Genomic DNA, 27,719 nt, shown 5'->3' with positions numbered 1-27,719 from the left:
GCACACCTCCAAAAGCTACTCAGGAAGCTTTAATAGCAACTGAAACATGGCTTTGTAACTCACAACTCATGGTCAACATAAAAAAATGCAAACTACTACTTTTTTCCACCAAATCCTTCTCCCATGAAGAAACAAAATTCAAGGTCCTCTCCCTTCATAATACAACCACAGAAGTCACTTCTCGTAGCAAATTATTGGGGATGATAGTGGACGATAATCTTAAATTCAACCTGCATATACAAAATTACATAAGAAAAAAAATCATCAAAAACTAGGAATGCGTTATAGAAACAAAAACGTTCTCACTAGCGAAACTAAAACTACACTTGCCACTACTTATCTCCTTCTCACACTTCTTTATGGTGGCCTCATCCTTACTAAGCTTAAGCCATCACAAAATCAAAACTTGAATGATGCTATAACAAAGTTGCTAAATTTGCAGCAAATACCCCTTTCAGAACCTACCACTGTATAGCACTAAAAAGCTTAAATTGGTTAGAACTACCCCACCTACTAACATATACACAGCTTCTTACCACCTATACAATTATCCAGAATTCTTCTGCTTGTCCATCACTAAATAACATTCTACAAAACTATGTTCCCAGTCTGTCATTGCAATCCAGTGATCAAAAACTCCTGTCTGTCCCAAACCTATCAAATCTGCTGGGCATTGTCTATACTCATAACATATTCCTAAGGCCTTGAACCCCTTATTTATTTATTTTAGTTTGTTTACCAGAGTAGTACACTGATCACTATAGACCATTTGCAGGCATAGTCCAGGTAAGTCTGCATACATCAGTTCAATACCCTCCCTCTCATCCTTCAAAACCATTCAGAAGAACTTCCTAGCCAAAAGCTGTCTGTTCTTGCTCAACACCAGGATAAACTATATCCTTAATGTGAACAAATACCTATTCATACCTTACATCTCTTTACTCTCCCTTATTTACTCACTTTTGTACTTCTATCAATTGCTCTCCCCTGTCTTTCTCTCTAAATATACCATTAGCCTGCTTTTCTGTCACTTCATACTGCAGTTCCTGTTTGTATTATTCTAAGTTACCTTTAATTTATCTATAAACTGGCTAAAATTTCTCTAACTATTAAATCCTTGTCATATAATTCTTAACCATTTGTTTTCGTGTCATGTCTAATTTGGTATAATTATTTAAACTGTAGTTGTTTTTTGTATTCTTTTTAAAGAATGTAAAGGTATTGTTCTTAAAACGTTTTGTAATACTTTGGAGCTTTTTTCCCTGGGCCGCCTTTCCTAGTAATCAAATGTTACTAAATAAATAAATATATACATATACATTTTTTTTCTGAAACCAGCTGGTTCTACATCTTCTACCATTTATTGCAAAATATTTGCATGGAAATATTTGAGCAGAGTATTTATTACACCATATAAATCCAATAAAATATTTAAAATAAATGATCATCCATGTTGGAGATGTAAGAAAGAGATAAAAGCTGATTGATGTCATATATTCTACAGATGTGAAAAAATAGGAAATACTGGGAGGAAAGTCAAAACTTTGTCAAAGGCTTATAGTCTAAGAGATGTGTGATATCTAAATATCCGGTATTGACTAACACTCTAATTCCTTCTTGCATAGGAACTCAATATCTCCCTATGTTGTTGACTCTAGTAGCAGTAACAAGGAAAATAATAACTCTAAAATGGAAGAATGAATCTACACAAAACTTCAATGAATTTATAAAATTTGCCACTGACGTTGACCATAGAAATTGTTGGTCTATTAACTTTTTCAGTGTTTAAAAACATTCTCTGATTCTGGGTCTTTGTAATCCCACTATTTTTGTCTTTTTTTACATTATTCTTATGCAAAGAAGTCAAGAGATATGGTCTAGATTTCTTCAAATTGATATAAACATCAGCCCAGATTATTCTTGATAAAAAAGTCTGAAAAATATCCAGGCATTCTTGCAATCACAGTCTGTTTGGTTAGGTATTCCAGCCTACAGCACCCCTAAGGCTGGAATTCTCAACCACAAAGATTGTAAAGACAAAGAAAAATCTATCATCCATTTTTAATGTTATTATCTCTCACAACTGAACCTTCTATTGAGTCTATTCAGTAAATAAAACAAATGAGTTATAGAAAGGAAGAACTGATTCTTTTATTTTTAAAATGCACTGCTATTAAACTTAGCTTACTGCTCCAGGAAAAAGAAAACATTATTGGATACTAAAATGTGTTATTTCTTGTCTCTTATTTCTTTTAAGGGAATGCTGAACCCAATGCAGGGATTGCTCAATGCATTAGCTTTCCACGGTTGGACAGGATGTGATTTCGACTTGAGTTTTCAATCAAAAGAACTAACATGGGAATCACCAACATCTACAACAGTAGAGAATGATTTTGCCAATTCTGCTGGTCCTTCACTCCACTATAAGGGCTACATCCAAGATGCAAAGAATGAACTGAATGGGAATGGCTTCCAGTCGCATGAGTCCTCAAGCTTGCTGTCTGAAGGTAATACAGCCACCATCATGAGGAACCAGTCCGGTAGAAAATCACCAGTCTACCAGGGTTGGTAAACTATATGCTAAATAAAGCAGCATTTTGTTTCAGAAAGAAGAATTTTAATACAGGAAGTCTAATGCCTAATTAGTGTGTCAGGGCAATACTGCTGTTAGGCTTGAGATATGGTAGAGCTATCCTTATTAACGTGATATTGCTCAGAGGAAGTGGAAGTCATCAATGTAAATAAATAATTTTGAAAGCCCTTTGTGTGAAGTCTTAGCTTAATTTCTTATACTGTATTATATGTGACTTGTAGTTCAAGAAAATTAATTTGTCTAATGAAAAATGTTATCATTTTTTCTTGTTCAGTCTAACAAGTTCACTTGAGATACCAGCATCAACACAACCTTAGTTGTCCTTGATAACTTTCAGTTTTGAGGACTAGCTTCACCAAACAGGAACATTTCTGGTTTGCAGCACTTTAGCTCCTTTGTTCTCCATATAGAGTTTACTTTAAAAATGCATTAGCTCAATGCTATTGTTGTAGGGATTTCACACATACTGAGCAGTTATTTTTCAAATGTGTGTTAACACCTGCCCTAATCTGTTCTTTTCAGTAGAGCAGCAGTGCTAGAAAAATTAAATGTTCCATACCTTACAATGTAAACATTCCACTCTAGTGCGCAGGTATTCTTAAAATGACTACTGTTTGGAGTATGTTACTCTTTATCCTTACAGCTCACCTAGGGCGTGCACTCACTGTAAAGAAAAGTATGCTTTATGCTATCAGGTGAGCTATGAATTAAGAGATGCAGGTGCAAAGGGTTGGGAGCCACAGTCAGCTGATCCTGATCACTCTTTCATGCAATACTGGCTTCATTTGCAGTCAAACCTGAGTGCTTTAGCACTCTGTGTGTGGTCTAAACTGTAGCAACTGCTTGCTACATTGTAGCAAGCAATTTGTAACAGTTTAAAAGTAAAAAAAAAACTTTTTTTAACCTAAAACCTGAGCGCTGAAGCACTCTGTGTAGTTAGGGTATAAACTTTAGCAACTGCTTGCTATATCTGTAGCAATCAATTTGCTACAGTTTAAACAGAAGAATTAAAAAAATGCATAGTAAAATATGAGTGCTGTAACATTTATAGCAAGCAATTTGCTGCAGTTTAAAAATAAACGTTTTTTTAAGCTAAAACATGAGTGCTGAAGTGCTCCATGCAGGCAGGTATAAACTATAGCAAACAGTTTGCTACATTTTAAAAGAAGAATTTTTTTATGAAATAAAGTAGGGCTGGAGGCAGCGCACAGAAATGCGACCTGAATGGCGAAGATAGGAGGGAGAGTGTCGTGTCATGCATTTGGCCACCTGGTTGGTGTGCCAGTAGAAGGAGCATCTTTTTTTTTTTTTTTTTTTGCTCAGGGAGGGATTCTTAGATCTAATTGTAAAAATACAATAACATATGGCTTATTACAGTGAAGTGTTGATTTTTTCCCTTGTTTTGCACTTCACTTGAAGAGATGAGGGGGTGGGGCACTGGTTCATAATACCAGCCAAGGGAGCTAGTTGAACCAATTGCACTTCTGCAGGTTGGTGATGGTTTTATGCTATTTCTGAATACTTTTCGGAAACAACATGCGCATTTTTCATATTAAATAATTTAGGATGATTTAATAAAATGATAATCATAAATCAGTACTTGTGACTCTTTTTACTCTCCCCTCCACAGAAACACACACATACAGTTATTTTCACATGTGTACAGAAACTTCAGTCACCCATCATTCCACTGAAACAACCAAGGCTACTCTGTAGGAAATTATACTGAAGTATGACATGTAATGTAAGTAGTAAAATATTTCATTTCCAGCTGTTCCATCTGTATGCAAAGCTTATGCCTAGGATCTCTGAAAATCAGCATTACCATCATACTATTGATAATACTTGGAGTGACAATAACAACAAAATGAAAAGTGACAACTGGATCTCTTTCTGTAATATTTGCACAGGAGGGAATAATCTTAAGATTTTGAATGCCAGACTGCAGGAAACAAATAAATTTGCTTTGGTTTAGTAAATGTCAAAGATAATGCTACTGACTTCTTCAAACGAATAAAAGAACCGAAAAAATGTAGTAACAAAATAATGGCTTGCCCTCCAAATGTTTTTCAAGACGTTAGCTCCATTCACCAAATATCAAATAAAATAACCAAAACACATAAGGATGAAAAAAATGAAAATAACTTTAGACATGTAATTGACAAATGAGACAAAAAAAATTTGTTTTTCTACATTTAAAATTGACGTACATGGTATTCATTTCAGTTTCCTGCCTAAGTGGTGCTTCTGAAGGATAATAGCTTGGATAGTGCGACTTCCAAAGTAAGCCAATACTTTTGTTTTCATTTAGGGACGCTATAAAATTAATAACTTTAAGAAAATATTAATTCAGAAGAAATGAGAGACTTATAGAAGACAATGTTACCAATCCAAAATAAATGTGAAATTGTCAGTGATGCAAATGAAAACATGAAGACCTGATATTGCTTACTAGTGGTTATTCTTAGCACTTTACTGCTTTCATTCTGTTTGACTGAATATAGAAATGTTTTTGTAACACAGCAGGCTAGCATCCAACCTGTATTCTGGGAACAGAGCCAGAAGAGGCCACAATAACATCAGCAAAGTCATAAAGATGATAATTTAAGTACCAGTGTTGCTAGCAATTACTGACAACAAAAAAGATGTTTTTTTTCATTAATAAAAATAGCACTGATACACAAAGACAAATCCTCAACTACCTTAAAAATCTTTCCCTGATATTGCACCATATGGATTTGTAAGTTAGTAGCTCTGTTAACAATGGCTGCAGACCTTATTTTTTACCAAGCCTTTTTAATATTCGACTGCTTTTGTCATAGGATAAAGTATTAAATGCCTCCATCTTTATGGATCCCTTGCAAACAGGCAAATCTATGACCACTAGTTAAGTATTCAAACTGTTTCTGGACACTGTAACACCTGTCTGACCTTGAAAATGATGGCTAAGAACCTGACGATAAGTACAGATGCTTAAATATGTCAGCAAAGAAGGAAGGGTTGACAATAGCCATGAACCAGCAGCCTAAGAACTTGTATTTTCAGAGGAGACATCTTGTTCTGATAAAGTGCCATTTTTAGGCACCATTTAGGAATTACTTCTGATGCTAAAGCACCCCTGTCCCTGTAGTTTTCTGTCTCTCTTGTAACCCTATATTAAAATCATAAGACATCTGGAACAGACAGGGAACCAGGACGCACACACTATGTCCACCACACATACCACTCACCACATAAATATACCATCTTATGCTGAGGCACATAAAAGAAACCTTCCCATACCTCAAAGACCTCCTAAGCCTGACTTTTTCCCTTTTGTTAAATACCCTATTAAGGATAATGCCTGTCCTCAACAATCTCTAAAGCACTCACCAAAAGCAACACCAAACACCACATACACAACTATACTCAATGAACCCCCAAGACCAAAGCCCATAAGGCAGGCAAACACATTACCTAGGACTGCTGTATGACACACAGATGCCCCACTCACCAGGATAGACAAGGTGGAAATAAAGGTCAGTTGCTTATCAGGAGCTAGGATCCACAATATCATTCACCCACTCAAGTCACTACACCACAGGTACCACTATGATTCTATCATAGTTCATGTGAATGTAAATGACCTGAGACATACCTCACTGGACTATATGAAAACAGACATTATGGAGTTCTCAGAATATGTGTCACAGACAGGTACATGCCTTCACTAAGGATGATGGTACAGTATGAACAAAAAATGATTGATTTTAACAATTGGCTTAGTGTCTGGTGTCATTCCAGGGGGATTAAATATCTGTCAGCATGGGAGGATATGGTTAACAGACCACGTTGCTTTGCCAAGTATGGTTGGCACCTGTCTACCCTGAGTTTTCAGATACTGGCTAAAACCTTATTCACTCCCTTAGAGTCTTTTTAGGCAATGCCAAAATGCCAAACCTTCCAACATAGCAAAAAAACTCAAAGCAACCTTAAGGTGTTACTGCTCAACTCTAGGAGTCTCAACAAGAAACTCCACACACTAAAAGCTCTCCTCACATTGGAGAATGTAGTCATCTGTGCCATTACCGAGACTTGGTTTAAAGACAGAGAAAGCACTCCAGCAGTGCAACGCTACAGGACCTTCTACACATTTAGACCAACAGCAACACAGACAAGGGCTAAAGGTGGAGGTGTCTCAGTCTACATCAGCAACAGATATACCTCTAGTCTGGTTAAACAGGATGATGCCCTGGAGTTCATTCATATGCAAATCACCATAGATAAAGTTCTTACCATGTCTTAGAGAGCTATATGGCACTATCTATGGCCCAAGAATCTCATAACTTGTACTTAGACCTACTGGAGGCACTCACCATCCAACCATATACCCTATTCATGGTGGGCTTTTACTGTCCCTCTATAGATTCGGAAATGTACACTGCCTCACACTCACAAACACAATATTTTATTAACTTTATTAAAACAAATACCCTGGACCAGATAGTATATGCACCAACCAGAAGTTCAAACATACTGGACCTAGTTCTTACCAACATGGGAGAGTATTGCACCCCTCCTTGTGTCACATCCTCACAGGTGAGTTCAGATCACAAAGTTGTCTTACTCGAAATAAAAATCAACTCAGAAAACCCAGCTAAACATGCAATAGTTAGGAACTATTCTAAAGCAAACTACATCATCAGGAGTGACAGATTGTCAAAATTCAGTGACCTCTGAACCCCGAGATCATAGAAACCTATTCAGAATTGTTCACAAAAACCCTGTACAAACATGTAAATGGCTGCATAGAGGTACATACTGGAAGTAAGCCCATAACAAAAGCCAAAAACATACCACACTGGTGGAATCCTAACTTTAACAGGGTATTTAACAAAAAGAAAAAAGTTATGGCCAAAATCAAAAATGTCAACCCTCTTAAAGACAAAGAACTCACTGATTAAGCTAAATAAGAAATAAATAGGACTAATTAAGTCCAACAAGACCAATTATGAGGTCAGGATAGCCTCTCAAGCTAAGGACAATGCCAATGTCTTCTTCAGCTATGTCCAAAACCTTAAAGGTAACACACAGTAGTGTGCTGAACTGGTGGCAAATGGCGCCATCTTCACCAGGCAGGGTGACATAGCAAGTCTTCTGTCTGACAAATTCATCTCAAACTTCACCTGCCAACTCCCACCTGTTAACCTCTGTGAAATCCCTTCCAGCATATCCCCCTCCCAACTATCAGCAGGGAGCTTGTCCTGGCGGTGCTCGCCAAAGCCTCACTGTGCCCTGGCAATATTCCATGCTGCTTCCTAAATAGTTTAAAACATCACCTATCAGGGCTATTTGAGGCACTCTTCAACTACAGCCTCAAAACAGATATGCACCAAGGGAATGGAGGACTGCAACGGTCATCACTCTTCACAAGGATGGTCCATCAACCAACCCTGGGAACTACAAACCCATTACTTTGACAGGTCTAATATGCAAAGCCAAGGAATGAATTATTATGGAAATGGTCAGCAAAGATATAGGCAACCTACAGGAGCTGAACCCATCCTAGTTTGGCTTTGTTAATGAATGGTCTTGCCTACTTAACCTGGTAGACTTCTTTGAGAGGGTCACCAAAGCAATGGATGAGGGAAAATGGTGCACACTGCATACCTTGGCCTGGCTAAGGAGTTCAATACAATATCCCACTCTGATGTTGTTGACAAACTCACTAAACTAGGCATAAATCCCTACATAACTTACAGGATTTCTAGCTGGCTCACAAACAGGACCCAAGAAATCAGGATTGGTGAGACCACCTCCTTGAAGAGAATGGTCACCAGTGGAGTACCTCAGGGCTCAGTTCTAGGGCCTTCTCCTGTTTGTCATCTTCTTCTTGGAAGTCAAAGTTAATGTCAAGGGCCTCTGGCTCACCAAGTTTAGAGATGACGGTAACTTGGAAGCTATCGAAGATTCCCCCAGTGACACTCACATCTTTCAAGAGGGTCTAACAGAGACAAAACACTGGTGCCAAAGCCAAGGATTAAAACAACACCAGGAAGTACATTATAGTTTCCTTTTGGAAACTATCCACTCAAGCTATTTAATCCATCAATAAAACACCCCTAAGTGTTCACCAATAGTTAGGGAATTAGGAACATATATCAGCAGTAATCTAGCTTTTGAACAACACGTAACCAAGATAGTAAGAAAATCATTCAATGTTGCCCAACTTATAGGTAAGAGTATGGCACCCAGGTCCAAGGAAATAATTGGACCACTTTATTGTGATGGACAGAGGCTGACAGTAAGTGAAATACTCCCTAAGGTTGAGACCATCAGGAAGTACAATATTTCCTAACTAACATACACCCCCACAAAACCCTTAGCTACCTCATAACATACCCCTCCTAATCAACACCCATGGTACATGGGGACACAAGTTGATTGGGTCATGTGGCTAGGCATATAAAGGCCCTGGTGGTTGTTAGCCTGGTATATACCTATGAATCTATGACCTATGTCTTTCATTTAATTTGACTTGTTGGCAGACTGAGACATTTGCCTATCTAGTTTGCTTCTTTAATGCCTTCAGCATTTTGCATTTAAAGTGTTGGAGTCTAGCCATATGCCAGCTGTTGAAAGAAAAGGGATTCCAGCTCAAATCTCAGGCTTGGGCCTCTGAGTCACCAGTATGTACCCTTGAACCTGGAATCTGTTCATTGAACGTCCTATGTTTCTTTCCAAAAATATCTAAATATTTTTTTAAAACATTACCCTCTCTCGTAGAAAAAATAGATGGAGCTATGAAGTTTTATGCTCTATGAAAGCCTGATGATTATTAGCTCATCTAGTTAAAGTATTTTTTTTTTTTTTGGAAAAATAAAATGGTGTTCTCATGACCAACTTCTAAGCAAAATAAGTAATGGAGATAGAAAAAATTGGGAGGGAACTATCATCTGCAGTACACTTCTAATTAACTCTTGCAGGTGACACTGCTATTGAAAACTACTGTGTTTAGAAAATACTGGTTCTGATTTTAACACAAAACTAAAAAATAACTTTTGCCTGTATCACTGTCAAGCATCAATAAGTTTGAAAATGTTCAATGAAATAATGAAGCACATCAGATCAACAGTTCATTTTGAGTAGTAAAACAGAACCAAGTAACATATCACTGTTGTACATTGTTTAAACAGCAAGCTCCCACTAACAGCTACAGCTTAAGAATGTACATTCATATGTCTATATTGATGTCTCATTGCTGAAAAACATCTGGCCAGGAATAGGCATCCATTGAAGGTAAATCACAGCTTTTTTGTGATTATAGCTAGAATGATCCTTATGATGAGCATCTATAGTTTAAGTGTAACTATTCATCCTACTAATTTTTAAGATAAGTCAGTTTAGGGGAGTCTGCAGCATCCCAGCCAAGGATGTATCTTGCTCAGGTAGATCAGTGTTGTTATAGACTGAGCCTTTGCTTTTACTATAAAGGTTGAAAAATAATCATCTGCTACAGTAAGATCACATTAAAGGCAAATAAACTATGGGACTGTTCTGTTCTTCAGAGATCAGGATCAGTTATGTGCTCTAATTTGGATCTCCTGTTAAGGAGCTTTGTTTATGTTATTTTACAATACGTTAGTAGACTGAGTTGATGTCTCATTTTGAAAAATCAGCATAGCAACTGTTGTGGTCATGTGCTCTTAGTAATGTGTAATTTTTCACCAATTACTTGTCATGACCCCTGTCATTAAACAAGGGAGCCTTTCTTATGTGACAGTATAAACATTATGTTCTTAAAAGTCAAGTATGTATAGAGTTGCTCAAGTTTCTCTTTCAGCTTTATATTTTCCAAAGTTTTCTGATTGGTATTTTAGATTTTGAAACATTTTGACTGCATGACTTTTGATTTTGCTTTGAGTAAGTGTCCATCTCTCTCCAAAATTAGACATGATTTCATTAGTATACTGTTTTATGTAATGTTTTTAGTATCTCAGAATGTATGTGTGAAGAATAATCCCTATATATCCAATCTTTTTTAATGTTATAAGCTTATTTCAGTTCTATTACCAGTATTTCTTCTCAAAGTATCAATAGCATCCACCATAATGTAACATGGTTGCATTTTCTCAAAAGTAATTTTTATTAGGTACACAAGCCCTGAAGCAATTTTACTACAGGAGATGCAGATTCCTTGCAACAATGAAGCAAACATGGATGTACTGTTTTTATTACTTGAATTTGTCATTGTATTATTCTGGGATACAGACAGGGATAAACTATACTTTTCAAGGCATCCCAATCAAGATATGTACCAGAAAACATCTTGCTGTGAGGTGAAAATTCTATACATACTCATATTCTAATGTCAGTGGATGCAGGAATCTTCACTGTATTCCTCTAGGATACAAAGAAACAGCTGTACTGGTTAAGCACCTTAACCAAAAACCAAATAGAATTGCCTTTTGCTGTGAGGTGGCAATGTTATGCCAACTCACATTCTAATGATTGCATAACATTTATTATGAGGGAATTTATAAAGCCAGACACTAATTAAAAATAAGGATCTTTTGCTGCAAAAAAATGCTTTTATGCCTTTGAAGAATCATCCATGGAAAATATCTGAAGTAGAACTTTTTAATGAGGAGATCAATCTACATGTCAATTAGGTTCATAGGTGTGTACTAGGCTAATGGCCCTGGAGCCTTTACAAGCCTAGCCCATAGGATTACCCTGGCATCATGCCACCCGACCTTAATTCCCAGTGCCTCTGTCGAGTAAGCCACTGGAGTGATCCCTGGGGTGAATTTTTTATTTCCCATCCACTCATCAAGATTTCTCTTGAAGAGGGCCAGTGAGGTGCTCTGCTTGACTTGCATGGGAAGTCTATTCCATAGCATGGGCAGTCTCTGGATTATGACCCTCTCCCTTCAGCATGTTCTGTTAATTTTGGTAATGAGCTTGAAGTCTCTGGAGCATGTGGTGTGGAGGGATTGGGATTTCTTTAGAAAAGAATTTCTAACAGAGCTGGGTCAGACATGGCTTTGTAAGGCAAGCAGAGATCGCCTCTAAGTAGGTGATATGAAACAGAGAATAGTTGGCGTTTTTTGAGTCTGTCCATAAAGGACAAATGTTTAAGGCCTAGGATCCTCTTTGTGAGGCACTTTTGCGGCCTCTCCAGTTGTTGCAGGTGCTTAGTGATGTACATGCCAAATGGGGCATTGTACTCAATGATTGGCCTAATAAGGGAAGAATGCCTACATGCATAGACATCTAAGGAAAATCATTTAACCAACTTTCCAAAGTCAATATCTTCAATCCCCTTATTCAAGGATAAGCTTTATTATGTTCAGTAACAGGTTCTGATGTGATTTAATCTTAGACCCACAGATAAGCCATTAAAAACTGATGATGATGTGGGAAATCTTCCTGCTAGATGGATTTATTTCATGTCTCCTTCCTGTGATTTCTGTTTTCAGTTTTAAAAGCAAATAATTTCTCTTCAAAACATTCCTTCACATGAAGGAATTTGTGACTCCACAGATATCTCAAATGTGTTGCTTCTGACTGAAGTTAATCTCGCAAAGGGATTCTTTAACTGAAAGAAATACATTGACTATTCAACATACCACTAAATCTATTTCAGAACAGATATTTATTTTTATTGCTTCACCTAAGATAAACATGTTTGTATAAGTTTACCAGTATATCTTGTATCGTTCCTTGTCTCAATCATCTAACATGTCTATTTTTCAAGCGTGGTTCTTAAATTTTTCTGTTAAGGTTCCCCTCAAACCCTAAATGAAGCCAACTGGCAAGATACACTAATCCAAAGCCAGTCATTACTATAGCACTGTATGGTAACTAGATCAATTGTCTGGACAATGTTGCCCAACTCCATGGTGTAGAGGGATAAAGGTCAGAATATGATACAGGTAATCTCTATCCAATTAACTGCTCAGGTGTTGAGAAATGGTGGAAATGAGTGGCCAGTGGTATGATGCCCCCAAGCCAACCATGATATTTATTTCTGTGAATGTGTAAGAATTTATAACCACAAGCATTCATGTAGGAGGTCTTCATGGTGATCTGAGTGCTTATGTCAGCTACTGGGGGAGGGTTAGGGCTTAATTAGAAAATTTCCATCCATCTGCATTAATGAAGAATTCCTTGTAAACCCATGGGTAGATTGGGGGGGGGGCATGAGTGGCAGTAAGCAATAGGTTGCAATGGAAGCTGATAATCTGCAGATGGCTAGGTAAAGCAGAATCAGTGCCTGCCTGGATAACAACTCCCTCTGTCTGTCTTTTCCTGGAGTTAGTAGGCCCATTTTTTAAACAGCTTTATTGAATTATAACTTGTGATACAGGCAAAATTTACATTTATACAAAAGTAATCAAATTGTATTAAATTAACATTAACAAACATTATACTTCACATATATTGCTGTATATCATGTAGGCACAGTGACACAGATAAGGAATGAGAGGGCATGACACATTGGAGGAAGGCTGACAGCTTACAGGTAGGGAAATAAAAAACATACAGACAAAGTAATTTTCTTCACAATAGTAGATTCATCTGTAGAAATGGTTAACTCACTAGCAGATCTAGTTGCCCCAGCATACTATATTGCACGCAAGGACAAGGCCTACTGTATTCCACACTGATTCTTTTAAAAACAATAATTTTCCAGGGGACAGAAGAGGGTTTATAGAGTAGTATGTGACCTTGCAGTATATGTCACTGACACATCTAGAAGACATTTATTCTATTAAAACCATTACTAAAATGAGATACTTAACTCAAGCATATATGGTCTTTCATATTTATAACCTATTATACAAAATTCTATAAATCAAAGATTCGAGCAGTTTAGTACAGATTGAGAATTAAGGCTATGAATTGCTAATAAGTTTAATCCTTTTTCCTGTCTTTGATTCTTTCAGCAGACCTCTCAGCTGACCCTCTTTTAGGCCTGATTTACCCCTGCACAAGATATCCCTATTTTGGAGGTATGTCCCTATTTTCAGCCTTGATTTACTCTTCACACAATTTTCTGAATCTCCCCTCAACATGTGCAATTTTTGAAGCTGTCTAGTACACCATAAAACCCCAGTACATGAACAGTGTACTTAACAGCAACAATAATTTGAAGAAACAGGACACAAAATAAATGGCCTTCTGCGGAATTTTCCAGTACAGTTCATTAAAGACTATAGATTATACACTGTCTCTTTGATAATATGCCTATATTTTCCATGATTTTGCTTCTCTCTGTTTTTAAACATGTTTCCAATTGGTGTCTCACATTCCTACAGGATATGGGAAGAGTTATGTGCAATTTGGTATTCAAATGTTATGCTAATCAGATGTCCAGATTTTTATCTGGATGTTCTTGTTTTTCAAGGGCCTTTGCTCAAATTTTCAATGTCTGCAGGTTAAGAGGTATGTCTTTCAGTCTCTAGTTGCTTACTTGTGACTATAAGGAAGTAATTTAACCAGACATTTCTTCTGAGCCTCCTTTAGTAATGGGCCTCAGTCCAACAGGGCAACCCAATTAACAAAATAAATAACTAAATAAATAAAAAAAGAAACAAATAAGTTCACAATATTCTTTTGTATCTTAACATCATCACACTCTTCAAACTGTCAGATGAAAAAAAGTAAACTATTAAAAGGCTCAGTAGCCCTATAAAATTTTAACTTCACTGATACAGATGTCATTTCTCAATGCCTGGCCTATATAGAGTCAGTTTCTAGCATTTATTTGAAAATATATTCAGCATGAATTTACAATGAATAATTGCATTTCATTCAGCTGACATGCGAATAATCACAACTAAAACACTGAAAGACATTTGAAATATATTCCAGACTGGCAACCGTAGTAACACTGCCAAGAATATTTTTTTAATGAGACAACCTCTCGTCCCATGTGTGGGCTTTGCTCCCATAACTCTGATTTCTATAAATAAATAAAACAATAATCTTCTGAAAGTGGATGAAAAACACAAGTTCCCCAATAGAATCCAACTGAAAAAGTTTGATTCCAAGAATAAGCACTTTTGACCTACACAGAGGTCTTCGTCAGATTAAAAGCAATTTAAAAAGTTCTCTGTTATGAAACCAAAGTTAAAATCACATGATATGGTATATGATCAATTTACTGCGAATAATTATCTACATTTTTTAAACTTTTTATTCCTTTTAAAAACTATTTTAAAATTAACATATCTATTTAAACCAGGAAAATACGTTTCATTAAGTTTGATCTGCCGCTTTCATTCTTTATACACCAGTTCATCCTCCTTGTACTTTAAACTGTTCTGGTACAAAATCTACCTGATAAAATACACTTTTTTAAGTGTAACTGTTCAACTTACAATTTTTACATTTGGTGGCCTGGTTAGACAGGGCATTGACTGAACTTTTATTCTTAATAGCATACTTGTGCTCATAGATACACTTCTCACAAATTTGAAGAAAACGGTAACGATAAAAACAAAAAACTCTCCTCTTCTGTAACTCATGCATCCTGAACATAATAAAGCAAAACAGGAGTGTGTGTGTGTGTGTGTGTGTGTGTGTGTGTGTGTGTGTGTGTGTGTGTGTGTGTGTGTGTGTGTTAGAGAGACAGAGACAGACAGGGAGTTGGAGAGATCAGTCTGTAATTCCACAGTCCAACATCTGCTCTTTTGTGTGGAGAAGCTTAAAGGAATCTCCACTATTTTTGGAGAAGCTCAATGACAGATTTGAGATAGATTAATTGTTAGGAGTCTGAGGAGCTATGGTCTTAGTGCCTCTCAGAGTTAGAATTCCTCATTTCGGGGGAATGACACATACTCATGCTCCCATCTCACCTAACTGCACTTGAGATAAAGTACCTACATTAGTAATTTGTCAATAACCTACTTTAAAAGGACTGAGACATCAGAAGAAGGAATACACGATATTTAAATCTATAGATGGTACTGATATTTTTTTATCAACTCAACTACTTTATTAGCTTGTCTTTGATATGCCAATATCAATGTGGAATAGAATCAGCAATTGCAAAGTGATCACAGTGAAGCAGTTGGACCACAGCATAACTCACTGGTTGCCACAATCAACTGCAGGTAGTGGTCAGAGAAGGCTCTAAGGTCAACAGAGACCAGGCTGAAGACCTGGAAGTTGACTGAGGAGAAAGCACAACAGTTCAAGGAAGTAGGGCTCTAGCATCCCAAGAATATGATGAACTAGGTGGAGTTGAAGAAGAATGGCAGCACCTCACAACAGTATGTGTGAGGACTACAGAACAGGTAGGTGTCTGAGCCAGGTATGCAAATAACATAGATAAGGAAAGCTGGTGGTGGAATTCAGAAGTCCAGAAAGTCATAAAAAGAAAGGAGTGCAGGAAAAAGTGGGAGATAGAAAAGACAGACCATGGTAGGAAGATATACAGGCTGGCTAAACAAGAGCCCAAGAAAGGACTTGCAAATGCAAAGAAAAGGGCATCAGAAGCACCTGCCAGCTTCTGTAGGTGGCACAAAGGAACTATAACAGGTTACAAGGCAAAGACAGAAATATAAAGGAAACAGACATCCTTCATAAGAGATGCCAGCAGCAACCTGCTCACCAGCCCACAGGACATCAAAGGCAGATGGAAGAGAACATCCGACACCTTCTGAATGAAGAAAGCCCCACAGAAGCTGTAATGCCCCCAGACTCAGCCTATGATGAGAGAAGAGGAGGAGCCCACCATGCAAGAAGTAAGAACAGCACTAAGGAAAATGAAGCTGGGGAAAGCAGCAGGCTCAGGTGAGGTGATAAAGATGCTGGATAAGATGGGGAGAAATGGCTTCTGAGGGTACTCATAGCAGTATGGTGAGAAAGCCATATCCCATATGACTGGAGAATAAGCTTACTCATGCCAGTGTACAAGAACAAAGGAGACACACACAGCTGTGGGCATTACAGAGGTATCAAACTCCTGTCATATTGCATAACATTTCTGGAGAGTGTAATTGATAAATGGATATGCAGAGTAGTAGAATGTAAGATGGTACATGAGCATTTCACATTTAGATCAGGATGTAGCACAACTGACCCAGAGTTTGCTGTGATACAGATAGTTGAGCAGAAGCTAGAGATGAGGAAAGATTCAAACAGGGCATTCTTAGACTTGGAGAAAGCATATGACAAGTTTTCAGGAAAGCTGATTTGGGCAGTCCTGTGGTGGTTCAAAGTCCTAGGAACATTAGTAGAATTAGCGTGAGCTATGTACAAGGACCTTAGGACCCAATGACTCAAGTACGAACAATGTTCGGTCTCACAGAAGGTTTCCGAGTGGGAGTGGGTGTACATCAAGGTTCAGCTTTGAGCCCATTTCTGTTCATACTGGTGTTGGACTGCATTAGCAAACAGGTCAAAGGAAATAGTTCAACAAAGTTGCTGTACGCAGACAATGTGGCATTACAGGTAGACTCTGAGCAAGAACTTCAGAAAAAGATAGGGTAATAGAATGCAAAACTGAAGGCACATGGGATGAAACTGAGTACAGATAACACAGTGGTAATATCAGCAAACTGGGGAAAACAGAAGAAGCTGAGAATTGAGATAGGAAGCTAGTGGAATAGATTAACAGCTTCAAGTATCTTGAGGGGTGGTTGAGAAGAAGGAAAGTCTGAAAGAAGAGGTCAAAGCTAGAATCAGAGGGACCTAATCCAAATGGCATGGAGTATCAGGTGTAGCGTATGACAGAAGAATGGCAAAAAAGCTGAAAGGTAAGACGTGCAGAATATTGGCATGACCAGTGATACTGTGTGGTACAGAAACTTGGGCAGTAAAGGTAGAACAGTTGAGGAAGCTAGAGATGATGGAAATGAAGTGCCGAGAGGGGTTTTAGGATGCACACTGTGGGACAGATGAAGAAATGAGGATATAAGAGCAGAAGCCAAAGTAGCTCTAGTTGCAGAACAGATGAAAGAAAATAGATTATGGTGGTTCAGGCACATGTGCAGAAAAGCAGAAGACAATCTAGTGAAGAAGATTTGGGAAAGACAAGAGGAAGGCAAGAGGAAACGAGGGTGTCCAGCAAATAGGCAGATAGATTGTGTGAGAAAAGATCTGAGACAGTCAGACATGAGTGCTGAAGAAGCCAGGAGTGTGGCACTGAATCGAGAGCGATGGCAACAGTCAACACTACACTCCAACCAGATGTAGAAAATAGGCAAAATCGGGTAGATGATGATGATGATAATGATGACGATGATGATGATGATGATGACGTTAAAGGATCTCATGTTCATAAATGTGGATTAACTTTAATGTCTCTAGCTACTTAATTAACTTGTCTTTGACAGGTCTTTAAATTTAAAGTGATAAATAAGCATTAAGCTCAATGCTTCCACATTTAAAATGTTTTTGAATAATTTCCTTACAAGACTATTCAGTTACAACATACTTCCAGCTCGCCTACATAAAATAGTTGTGTTTTCTTATAAGCTGTGGTCTCTTTAATAAGAGCTGCCTGGTCTGAAATCTATGTGCTAACCCACCTACTAAAATCCCGCATACAGAAAATATCTCTCACTGTCTCTGTTTGTCTCTCTCCCTCTCTCTCTCTCTCTCGCTCTCTCTCTTTCTTCCACTTTCTTTGCCCCCTTAATATTTGCAAAAAACTAAATCAAGATAAAATTTCAACCACAGTTTTGTACTTGCAACAAGATATACAGGAAGTCCCTTAAAAATATTAAGCTGCATCAGTGACTTGTTTTTTCATTCTCTTGAATATACATCAGGTAGCACACCACTTTCTCTATTTATTTTATTTTTTTTATTTTATTTTATTTATATTTTGGTTATCAGGGTAGAGTATTGATCACAACATGACCAACTGCAGGCTCAGACTGGGTTACATTCAAACTAATAGTAACAAAATGTAACAGTTACAACCAACAGTAACACACAAATGATACAAACTAGTCATAAAAAAGGACACCATGTACAATACAAACTTTAAATCATCTTGAGGTCTATGTTTTATAAGTGTAAAAGTGGAATAGAAGGAGTAACAATAAAGGAGTGAGAAGCAGATTTAGTCCTGGAAATTGTAGGAGGCAACACAAGGTGCATAGAGGACAAAGCAAAAGAAAAGTAATGGCAAATCCAGCCCATAATTGAGAGTAACGCCCTGTTTGGCATGTAACATACTAAGCACCTGCATCAATTAGAGAGACCTCAGAGGTTTCTAACAAAGAAGATCAAGGGGCTCCAGCATGTGCCTTATACAGACAGGCTAAAATCCTGGTCACTATACTCTGTATCATATAGACTTCTTAGAGGAGACTTATACCTGGCCTACAGAGCAATCCAAGACCCAAACCTTTTGAACTTGCTGCATGTCCGTAAATCAAATAGGACTAGGGCTACCCATTCCAGGGATCTAAATATGGCTTGTGACTTAAATAAGACATGCTGGAGGGACAGATTTATCTCTCAGCAATTGCTGTGTCTTTGGAACAGGCTACCAATTTATGGGAAACCGAGTACCTCTCTGACAATGTTCAAGAGGAACCTGGACGAGTAGATGGGTCACCATAAATTCTTACCGGGGATAGAGCCCACAACCCTACTGGACATGGGCAGTCATCACTAAATGCAATCTTGGATATTGACTAGCATTTCTATGTTATTACATTGGGATGAAATGGCTAGGTTTAAAATGACCTCCTGGTCGACAGCCTCTTAATCTTCTATGATCCTATGATAAGACATCTTGCCAAAGGAACAGGGGGACTGAGAATGGTAAAAGTTATAAAAAAAAAAAACAATGAGCAAGGAGAAAGAAAACATATGAATGTACTTACAGGAAACAGAAACATAATGGTATCCAATAAATCAGTGATGTAAATGGGGTGAAGTGAGGGGAAAATAACCTAGTGCAGATAGTGTTGACTAAGTGATATGTCCCGTGTTTTGGCATTTGTATTTGTGCTGCTCAAACACATACTGTTTGAGCTGGGGCCTGAACATAGTGAAATTAGTATGCTTTGTGAGATGATAAGGAAGGGCTTGCCGCAGTTTTGAGAGCTGCATAGTTTAATAGATGAGGTTTGGAGAGTAGCGACTATGGTAACCTGACATCTGAGGTTTATCAGTTCAATGAGATTACAAATTCCTCTCACCTTCATATATACGTCCAGGTAATTAAAAAAGTTCTCAACTTTGTAAACTCATAGGTTTATAGGTTCATGGGTAGGTACTAGGCTATTGGCCCAAGGGCCTAAGTAAGGCTAGCCAGCAAGGATTCCCTGACTTACACCACCCAAGAAAGTTATTTTCCTGTGCCACTGTCAAGCAGAGCCAGAGAAGTGATCCCTGGGGTGTATTTCCTATTTCTCATCCACTCATCAAGATTTATCTTGAAGAGTGCTAATGAGGAACTTTGCTTGACATAGATGGGTAGCTTGTTCCAGAGTATGGGAAGTCTCTGGGACAGGAATCTATCCCTCCAGCATGTCCTGTTTACTGTGATGACAAGGTTTAGGTCCCTAGAGCATGTAGCTCGGAGGGATTGGGATTTCTTTAGGTGTAGCATGTCCAACAGCTGTGGGTTTGACATAGCTTTATATGTTAGGCAGAGATCACCTCGGAGTAGGAGATATGCTATGGAGTAAAGCTGGAGTTTTTTGAGATGGTCTGTGTAGGGCATCTGTTTCAGACCAGTAATCCTCTTTGTGAGGTACTTCTGTGGCCTTTCCAGCTGCTACATCTGCTACATCTGTCTTGTTAGGTACATTCCAAAAGGGACGTTGTACTCTATAATGGGTCTAATGATTGTCGTGTAGAAGGGAACAATGACCTCTTTTTTCCTGGATGAGAACCCTTTTATGATGAGGTGTGCCATGTAGAAGGACTTCCTGACTACTGTGGCGATGTAATTATCAAAGGAGAGACTACTGTCCTCCTGGGTCCCAAGGTCTCTTATCACACATTCAGTGTTAAGTAGGCTGCTGCCTATGTGGTAGTTCATGGGTACAGAGTTTTTACCAAAGGATGACAATGTAATGTTTGGCATTGAGCTTGAGGCCATGGCTCTGACACCAGGCATCTGTCTCAGTGAGGCCTTTCTGTAGGATGTCCACATGATTTGGGGACTCGACTATGGCTCCTAGTTTGCAGTCATCTGCAAACTTCATTAGCCAGAGGCCTTCTGTGTTAGCCTGTACTTCAGAGAAGTAGATACCAAACAGGAGAGGTCCCAGGACTGAACCCTGTGGTACTCCACTTGTCACTGGCTTGAAGTCAGATTTGGAGTCTGCAACTTTTACAATGTGGTTTTGTCAGTGATCCAGTTGGCAACCCATCTTGTGACGTAGGGATTTATACCTAGTTTAGTAAGTTTAGCTATAATTGCAGAATGGGGGATGGTGTCAAAAGCCTTGGCGAGGTCAAGATAGGCTGTGTGAACCACCTTACCTTCATCTACGGCTTTGGTGACTGCCTCAAAAAAATTGATCAGGTTCAAGAGGCATGATCTGCCTTTCACAAACCCTAACTGGGTGGAGTCCAGAGTTTGGAGGTTACCAATGTCTTTGTTTATGAGTTCCATGATGATACGTTCCATGTCTTTGCAGACCAGGCTCATCAGGCTAATCGGGCGATAGTTCCCAGGAAAAATGTAACTGTAAGTTATGGAAATTCTTCATACCACACGTCAAGTTGTTTTTGCATAGGAACCACAGCCTTAGACTTCCGTTCCAGGCTGCAGCTTTATGCAGTACATATAATTTAACCTACATGGTTAGCCATTCTGCTAAACTACAGAAACAATCTTTCTTACATTACTGTTATCCATCATTGCTGTCACAGACTTCATAGTAGCTATGACGAATTATACAATTAAATCTGTATGATTATTCACTTCAGTTGTAGGCTCCTGGCACACTTTTTCTGTATATATATTTTTTCTTTGCATTTGCCATTTACCTGGCCCAGGTCTTCTATGTAATCACACCAACTATGGTAGCCAAAAGAAATAATATAAATGAAACAAATACGTAATCAAGCCTAACGAGTGCATGGGAATCACACATTAATTCAACAAGGTTGGAGACATTATACATCTTTATGATCTCTTGCTTCAAGCAGATTTTTCACTATATCAGTGGATTATTTCTCTCAAAGGAGGCTTATACCTTATGGCCATCTTTTTTTCTCAAACACAATGCCAAGTCAACTTAAAATCCATTTCTAACAATATGCTATCATAGTTAGCTGCTAGTTGCATCCATTGTATTGCAATTCCAAAATAAGATTTTCTTCCTGGTTTGGAAGGCTTCCTGCTCTTCCACTGGTGTTGAGTCTTCTGAACATGCACAGTCTGTATCTTCCCTTCTTGGAAACATAATTCCTGGAACATATTTCTAACACCTTTTCTGTCCCTGTCATTTGTTTGTTAAAATGCATTTTATTGCTTCATTCTACCCCCCCTCCCAATCTGTTTTTCTGGCTACTCATGTACATCAACTGTATTCTGTCTCCTGCACTTGGAATATTTACTTCAGTTATATATTTCCACATCCTGTGTTGTCACATATGGATTCCCAAACCATAGTAAGGAGTTATGCGCATGGAAAAAAATATTAGGAGAAATGTTTAATACCTGACTGTTCTGAATCTTATTTTAATGTTGGCTTTGTTATTCATAAATGTTGATTTAATGTGGATACTTTATGTTGCATATTGCCAAATGCCCTGCAGTAATTGAATGCCATTTACATCTTATGTTTTATTTGTTCTACCTGCTCACTGTATTGGGAAATTTATACTTTGTAAATGCTTCTGACTTATTTTCTTACCTGTTGTGTTGGAATGGCATTCGGCTTTCTTACTGTTTGTGATTTTTTTTTTGTTTCCTTTGGACTTTCTTCCAATTCTCTGCTTTTGCCTGTCACCTTGCACAGGTTTCAGCTCAGTTCTTCATTATAATTTCCACTTACCTCTGTTTCTTGTCTATATCTTATTTAATGTTTGGACAGACAGAAGAAGGGTCCTACAGCTTTCCTAAGACTGAAAATCATATAAAAAATCCACCCTTGCTTTTATACGTCATCATTTGGTTAATACTGTCAAAGGACTTTTTCTTCTACATTAAATGCAGGTTAATGCTATCTTAGCGACTATTTAAATAATCTTTCTGACACAGTTGAAGCCTGATGTTGTCTGATCAGTTTGCACTTTTCCTGTATTCATCACTGTGATATTTTTAAGTGGTTCTTTGGGTGGTGTATGTAGATGTATGCCTAACACTCCTTCCCACCTTTTATGTTTCTTCTGACCTTTGTACTTGGTTCCCTGCAATGTCTAACACATATGCTTTATAAAGCATTACCCTCTCTTTTGGTTTCTGACATAATTTGCTGCTAGTTGCATCCATTGCATAGCAGTTTCAAAATAAGATGTTTTACCTGCTTTGGAAGGTTTACTTCTCTCCTACTGGTGCTGAGTCTTCTGAGCATTTACAAACTGACTGACTCACACACCAGTGTGTTTTTCTCAGAAGTGTAGCAGGTTCAACCAGCACCCTGGTCCGGTACTATTAACCAGCTCTCCACCCCCACCCCCCCACAGCTCTTTAAATAAAGAGCACAAAACACTTCACTTTAATAAGCCAATCACAGAGATTGACTTATTACAGTAAGTTCTACACCCTGTCTCCTTGCTCTTCATTTAAAATGCAAAAAAAAAAAAAAACAAAACAAAAAAAAAGGACATTCCTTCTACTAGCACACCAACTAGGAGGCCAGATCATGACATGCCCCCATCCCACCCTTTCAGGTCTCGTCCTTCAACCTATTTTATTAAAAAAAGTCTTCTTTTTAAACTGAAGCAAAATGTTTGCTACAAATAAAAAAGAGTTGCCACAGGCTACAGTTTATACCCTGCCTGCACAGACCACTATGGCATTCATGTTTTAGTTTCAAAAAAATCTTTTTAAACTGTAGCAAACAGATACTACAGTTTATACCCTGCCTGCACAGAGTACTATGGCACTCAGGTTATAATAAATAAAAAATCTTTTTAGACTGTAGCAAACTACTTGCTAGAAATGTAGAAAACAGTCGCGATGGCTTATATCCTGCCTGAGAAGAGTGCTATGGTCCTCAGGTTTTAGACCACACACGGAGAGCTACAGCACTCAGGTTTGACCGCAGATGCAATACTAGCTTTTAAAAGCTGGTACTGCATTAAAGAAAGTTCTGAATTGTCTGAACACACCCCCAACACTTTGCGCCTGGACAGTTGCTCCTCTTGCCCCTCCCTAGCTACGCTGTTTTTTCTGCTCAGTTTGCCCTCTTCCCATCACCCGTTTCCCAGCCACCCCCTCACAAACTCACACCTTTATTCTATTCTATTCTATCCCCTCCCATTTTGCCTACATCATAATTTCAGCTTAAAAGAACACAATACATAGCTACACAAACAAGCATGCCCCCCTGTTATGTTCATTTCATCACTTTGTGTCATTTTCTGTTTTATAATCTGTGTCTGTCTAGCACATTACTACCCATCACCACACCTCTGAACCTTTTCAGACTCATCTGCTTATCTCCCCAAAAATCCATCAGGGGAATTTCATCTGTTCTGAAATGTCTTCCTCTCTTTTCATCTCAGCTTACACTGTCCTGATGCTCTTGTCTTACTCTTTCACTCACAGCAACAAAGATCCTCCCCTGCTGAGTGGAAGTATACATCGTATACATTTCTTATACAATTCTTATACATCTCTTTAAAAACATCCTAATTTTCTTACCACAGTAATTTCCTTTCAACTTTACAATTCATGCAGTCAAGTATGCACACCCCCCCCCCAACTTTATCCCCTTCCTTACATACTTTTCACTGCAAGTCATCTCCACTCTTACTTGCTTATATTACCAAACCATCCCTAACAGGACACTGACCTAAACTACCCATATTCCCCTCTAATGTCACTTCTATAATACTCCTCCTGCTCCCGTCCAGCATTTTTGAACCTAACCCTGGCTCATCTTTTTCACCTTGTATGTTAATTAATGCCCATAGTATCAAGAACAAAACAGACCAGCTAAACAGCATTTTCACCCTCCACCAACCTGACCTCCTAATCATAGCAAAATCTTGGCTCAAATCCACTGATTCTTCCATCCACCACTTCTTCCCTGGATAGAACTATTATCTTCATGAGAGACTTGATTCTAGACCTTGTGGCAAAACACTACTGTTGTTTAAATGTAATTTAAATGTCCATCTCTTAGTGCAGACTAACACTACTTCAGTCTCTCTTCCTAACTGGCTACTTCTTGGTACCACCCCAACTTTCCTATTCAACTTGCTGTCTTTAACCTCCATTCTCCCACCTCCTTAGCCAAATTCAAAACCCTTTGATATGAAATTACTTCCTCAATAAAAAAAAATCTCAAAAACGTCATCCTTCTAGATGACTTCAATTTCAGTCTTCTTAGCCATAGTCAAAACAATATCTTAGAAGTCCTTAATGTCTTCAAGCTTACACAACTGGTCACTGAACCTACATGACCACACTCTAACTGTTCTCATCACTCACTTCTTGATCTTATTATTACTAATAATCTTAACATTATTTCTCAAATTCTCACTCACCTCCCCTTCCTTCAGTGACCATTGTCAAATCAACTTCAATATCTCTCACCAGATAAACAAATTCCCTCCCATCCTCCCTCATATCTTTCTGGAAAAAAATCCCAATTCAACATTCTCAAACTAAAAACAATTCTAGCCTAGTTAGATTGGCCTCCTATTCTGTCTTCTACTGGACCAAACAACTGCAGCATTTTCCTCACACAAATTCTCACTAAACTCCAGGACTCATCCTAAAATGACATGGATCTTTAAACCCCCTCAAAAAACAACTGTCTCACATACAAACTCAAATGCCTCCTTAATCTCATGGACAATGCCATTCTTACTTGGAGAAACAACCCATCCTCAACCTACAGGTAGCACTATACTAAACTAAGCTAAGCTCAAGCAGCATAAGAGTCATATTATGAAAAAGAATCAGTCATCTCTTCTCAAGTCACCTGAAAAATTTTGGGCAGATATCAACCACCTGACTAATTCAGCTAACACCCACTCCTCCTCATTTCACCACACAGCTGCTAATTTCAGCCTCCACACTTCACATCCCTGATTCCATTAACAACCTCTCTTCTTGTTCGAACCTCTCTCCTCCACCTCTGTATATCCTATTTCCATTTCAAAGCAATCAAGGATAAACACATAGCATCACTAAACTAAAAATTAACTCAGCTGCTGGTCCTGACAATCTTCTCCCATGGTTCTTATTCCTATGTAAGGACTTCATAATCCCATTCGTCTTCACATTTATAATCTCTGCCTAGCTCAAAACATTGTCTGATATCTGCAAAACAGCCATTGTTAACCCTATCCCATGCCACTGACTTTTGTTCTATCTCTTTTCTTCCCATACTTGGTAAAATCCTTGAAAAAATAGTTTGCAATCAACTCACACATTACATTTCCCAATATCATCTACTGTCTTTAAAACACCATGGCTTCTGGGCTAGGAGGAGCACTTCTACTGCAATCTAAATACTTACTGATAACTTCATCCTGGCTATAGACAAAGGCCTCCTCTTTGGAGCCAACTTTATTGACCTTACCAGAGTTTTTGATTTGGTTGACAATAACATTCTTTTAGATCATCTAACTGAAATTTGAATTTGCCCAGATACAGGTCCCTGGTTTAAAAATTATCTTTCCAGTCAGTAATTCTATGTGCAGTTTTAAAACACCCTATCTGCTTCCACCCTCTCTTTAAAGGAGTCTATCTCTTAAGGCTCCATTCTGGACCCTCTTCATTTTCCATTTTCATTACTAAACTACCAGTTGAACTCCATCACTTCCCTCTCTTGCTTCTTGCTGATGACATGGTTTTATATCACTCATACCTGACCTCTTTGGCCATGCAGAAATATCTATAAGCTAACTTCCTTTCTCTTATAAATTGGTTTAATTACAAAAATCTAATTCTGAACACGTCTGAAACTAAAATAATGCAGTTTGATACCTCCCATAATGGCAGAATAACTCACAATCTCTTTGTATCCATGACCATCTTGACAACCCCATTGATCAAGTCATCTCCTTCAAATACCTTGCTATATGGCTTGATCCCACACAGAACTTTCACATTCGTCTAGAACAAATATGGAAGAAAATAAATTCCTTCTTGTTTTAGTTCCATAAAACTTTACCCTTTCTCTCCAGACCAACCAGGTATGCCATTGGAAAAGGCATCCTACTAGCACACCTTGAATACAGACCTCCACTGGTTGCAGCAGCATCCAAGAAAAACTTCTCCACCATCCAAACTGTAAGCAACTCTATCAGATGTTTCATTACTATCTCTCTTGGAAATGAGCACCATTGTATCAAGCTTAATATAGCCAGTTGGCTACCTGTCCAACAGTATGCCAAACTGCTTCTAGGATCTGAACTCTACAAGCAAAGAACACTTCTGTCCTTCCTTTGCCACCAACCTATTCAGATGAGCCCCCAGTTACAATCAAAGTCATCTTAACCACTCTGTTCTACTTCATCAATATGTCCCAAAACCAGGCTTCATTGCACTAACCATGCCTTCTCCACCCTAGGCCCCAAACTCTGGGAATCCCTTCCTACTTATCTTAAAGACCTTACCTCATACCCATCATTCCATGTTCAGTTTAAAAATCATCTCATGTCTGAGTCAGTTTGCAAATGCTTTCCCTCTGGACACATCACCTAATCCGTCACTTTCTCCTTCACCAGTCAGGCACCTTTGTCTTCTTTACATTACTTGCCTACACTAATTTGTGACATCTCTTCCATGTCATCTCTATTTATATAGTACATTTCTGTGTGCCCTTACCTCACTTTTGTTATATTTTAGACCTTTGTACTATCCCCTCACTATTTCTCTCCTTCTTCCATCCTTACTCTTATCAGCTCTTTGTTTTGTCCCTTATACTGTGAACTTTATTATTACAGTCATTGATTCATTGCTATCTTCACGCATTGTGTTTGTATTCATAATACTTCTTATTGACTTGCTTTTCTATTGTCATTTACA

The 27,719-nt window shown here is 38.2% G+C and overlaps 1 protein-coding gene across 1 annotated transcript in view; it reads left to right on the top strand.

The window, feature by feature from the left end:
- Positions 1 to 27,719, top strand: part of GPR143 (G protein-coupled receptor 143) — a 1,080,305-nt gene that overhangs the window by 1,031,153 nt on the left and 21,433 nt on the right. The window contains exon 8 of the mRNA XM_044072570.1: positions 2,258 to 2,507. Coding sequence (XP_043928505.1) covers positions 2,258 to 2,507 — 250 coding nt within the window. The remainder of the gene's footprint in view (positions 1 to 2,257; positions 2,508 to 27,719) is intronic.

This window comes from Protopterus annectens, chromosome 5.part0 (genome assembly GCF_019279795.1).
Source record: "Protopterus annectens isolate FY-2018-M chromosome 5.part0, PAN1.0, whole genome shotgun sequence".
Taxonomy (NCBI): domain Eukaryota; kingdom Metazoa; phylum Chordata; order Ceratodontiformes; family Protopteridae; genus Protopterus; species Protopterus annectens.
Note: the sequence above shows the minus strand (reverse complement) of the source record. Positions and strands in the feature narration are given on the sequence as shown.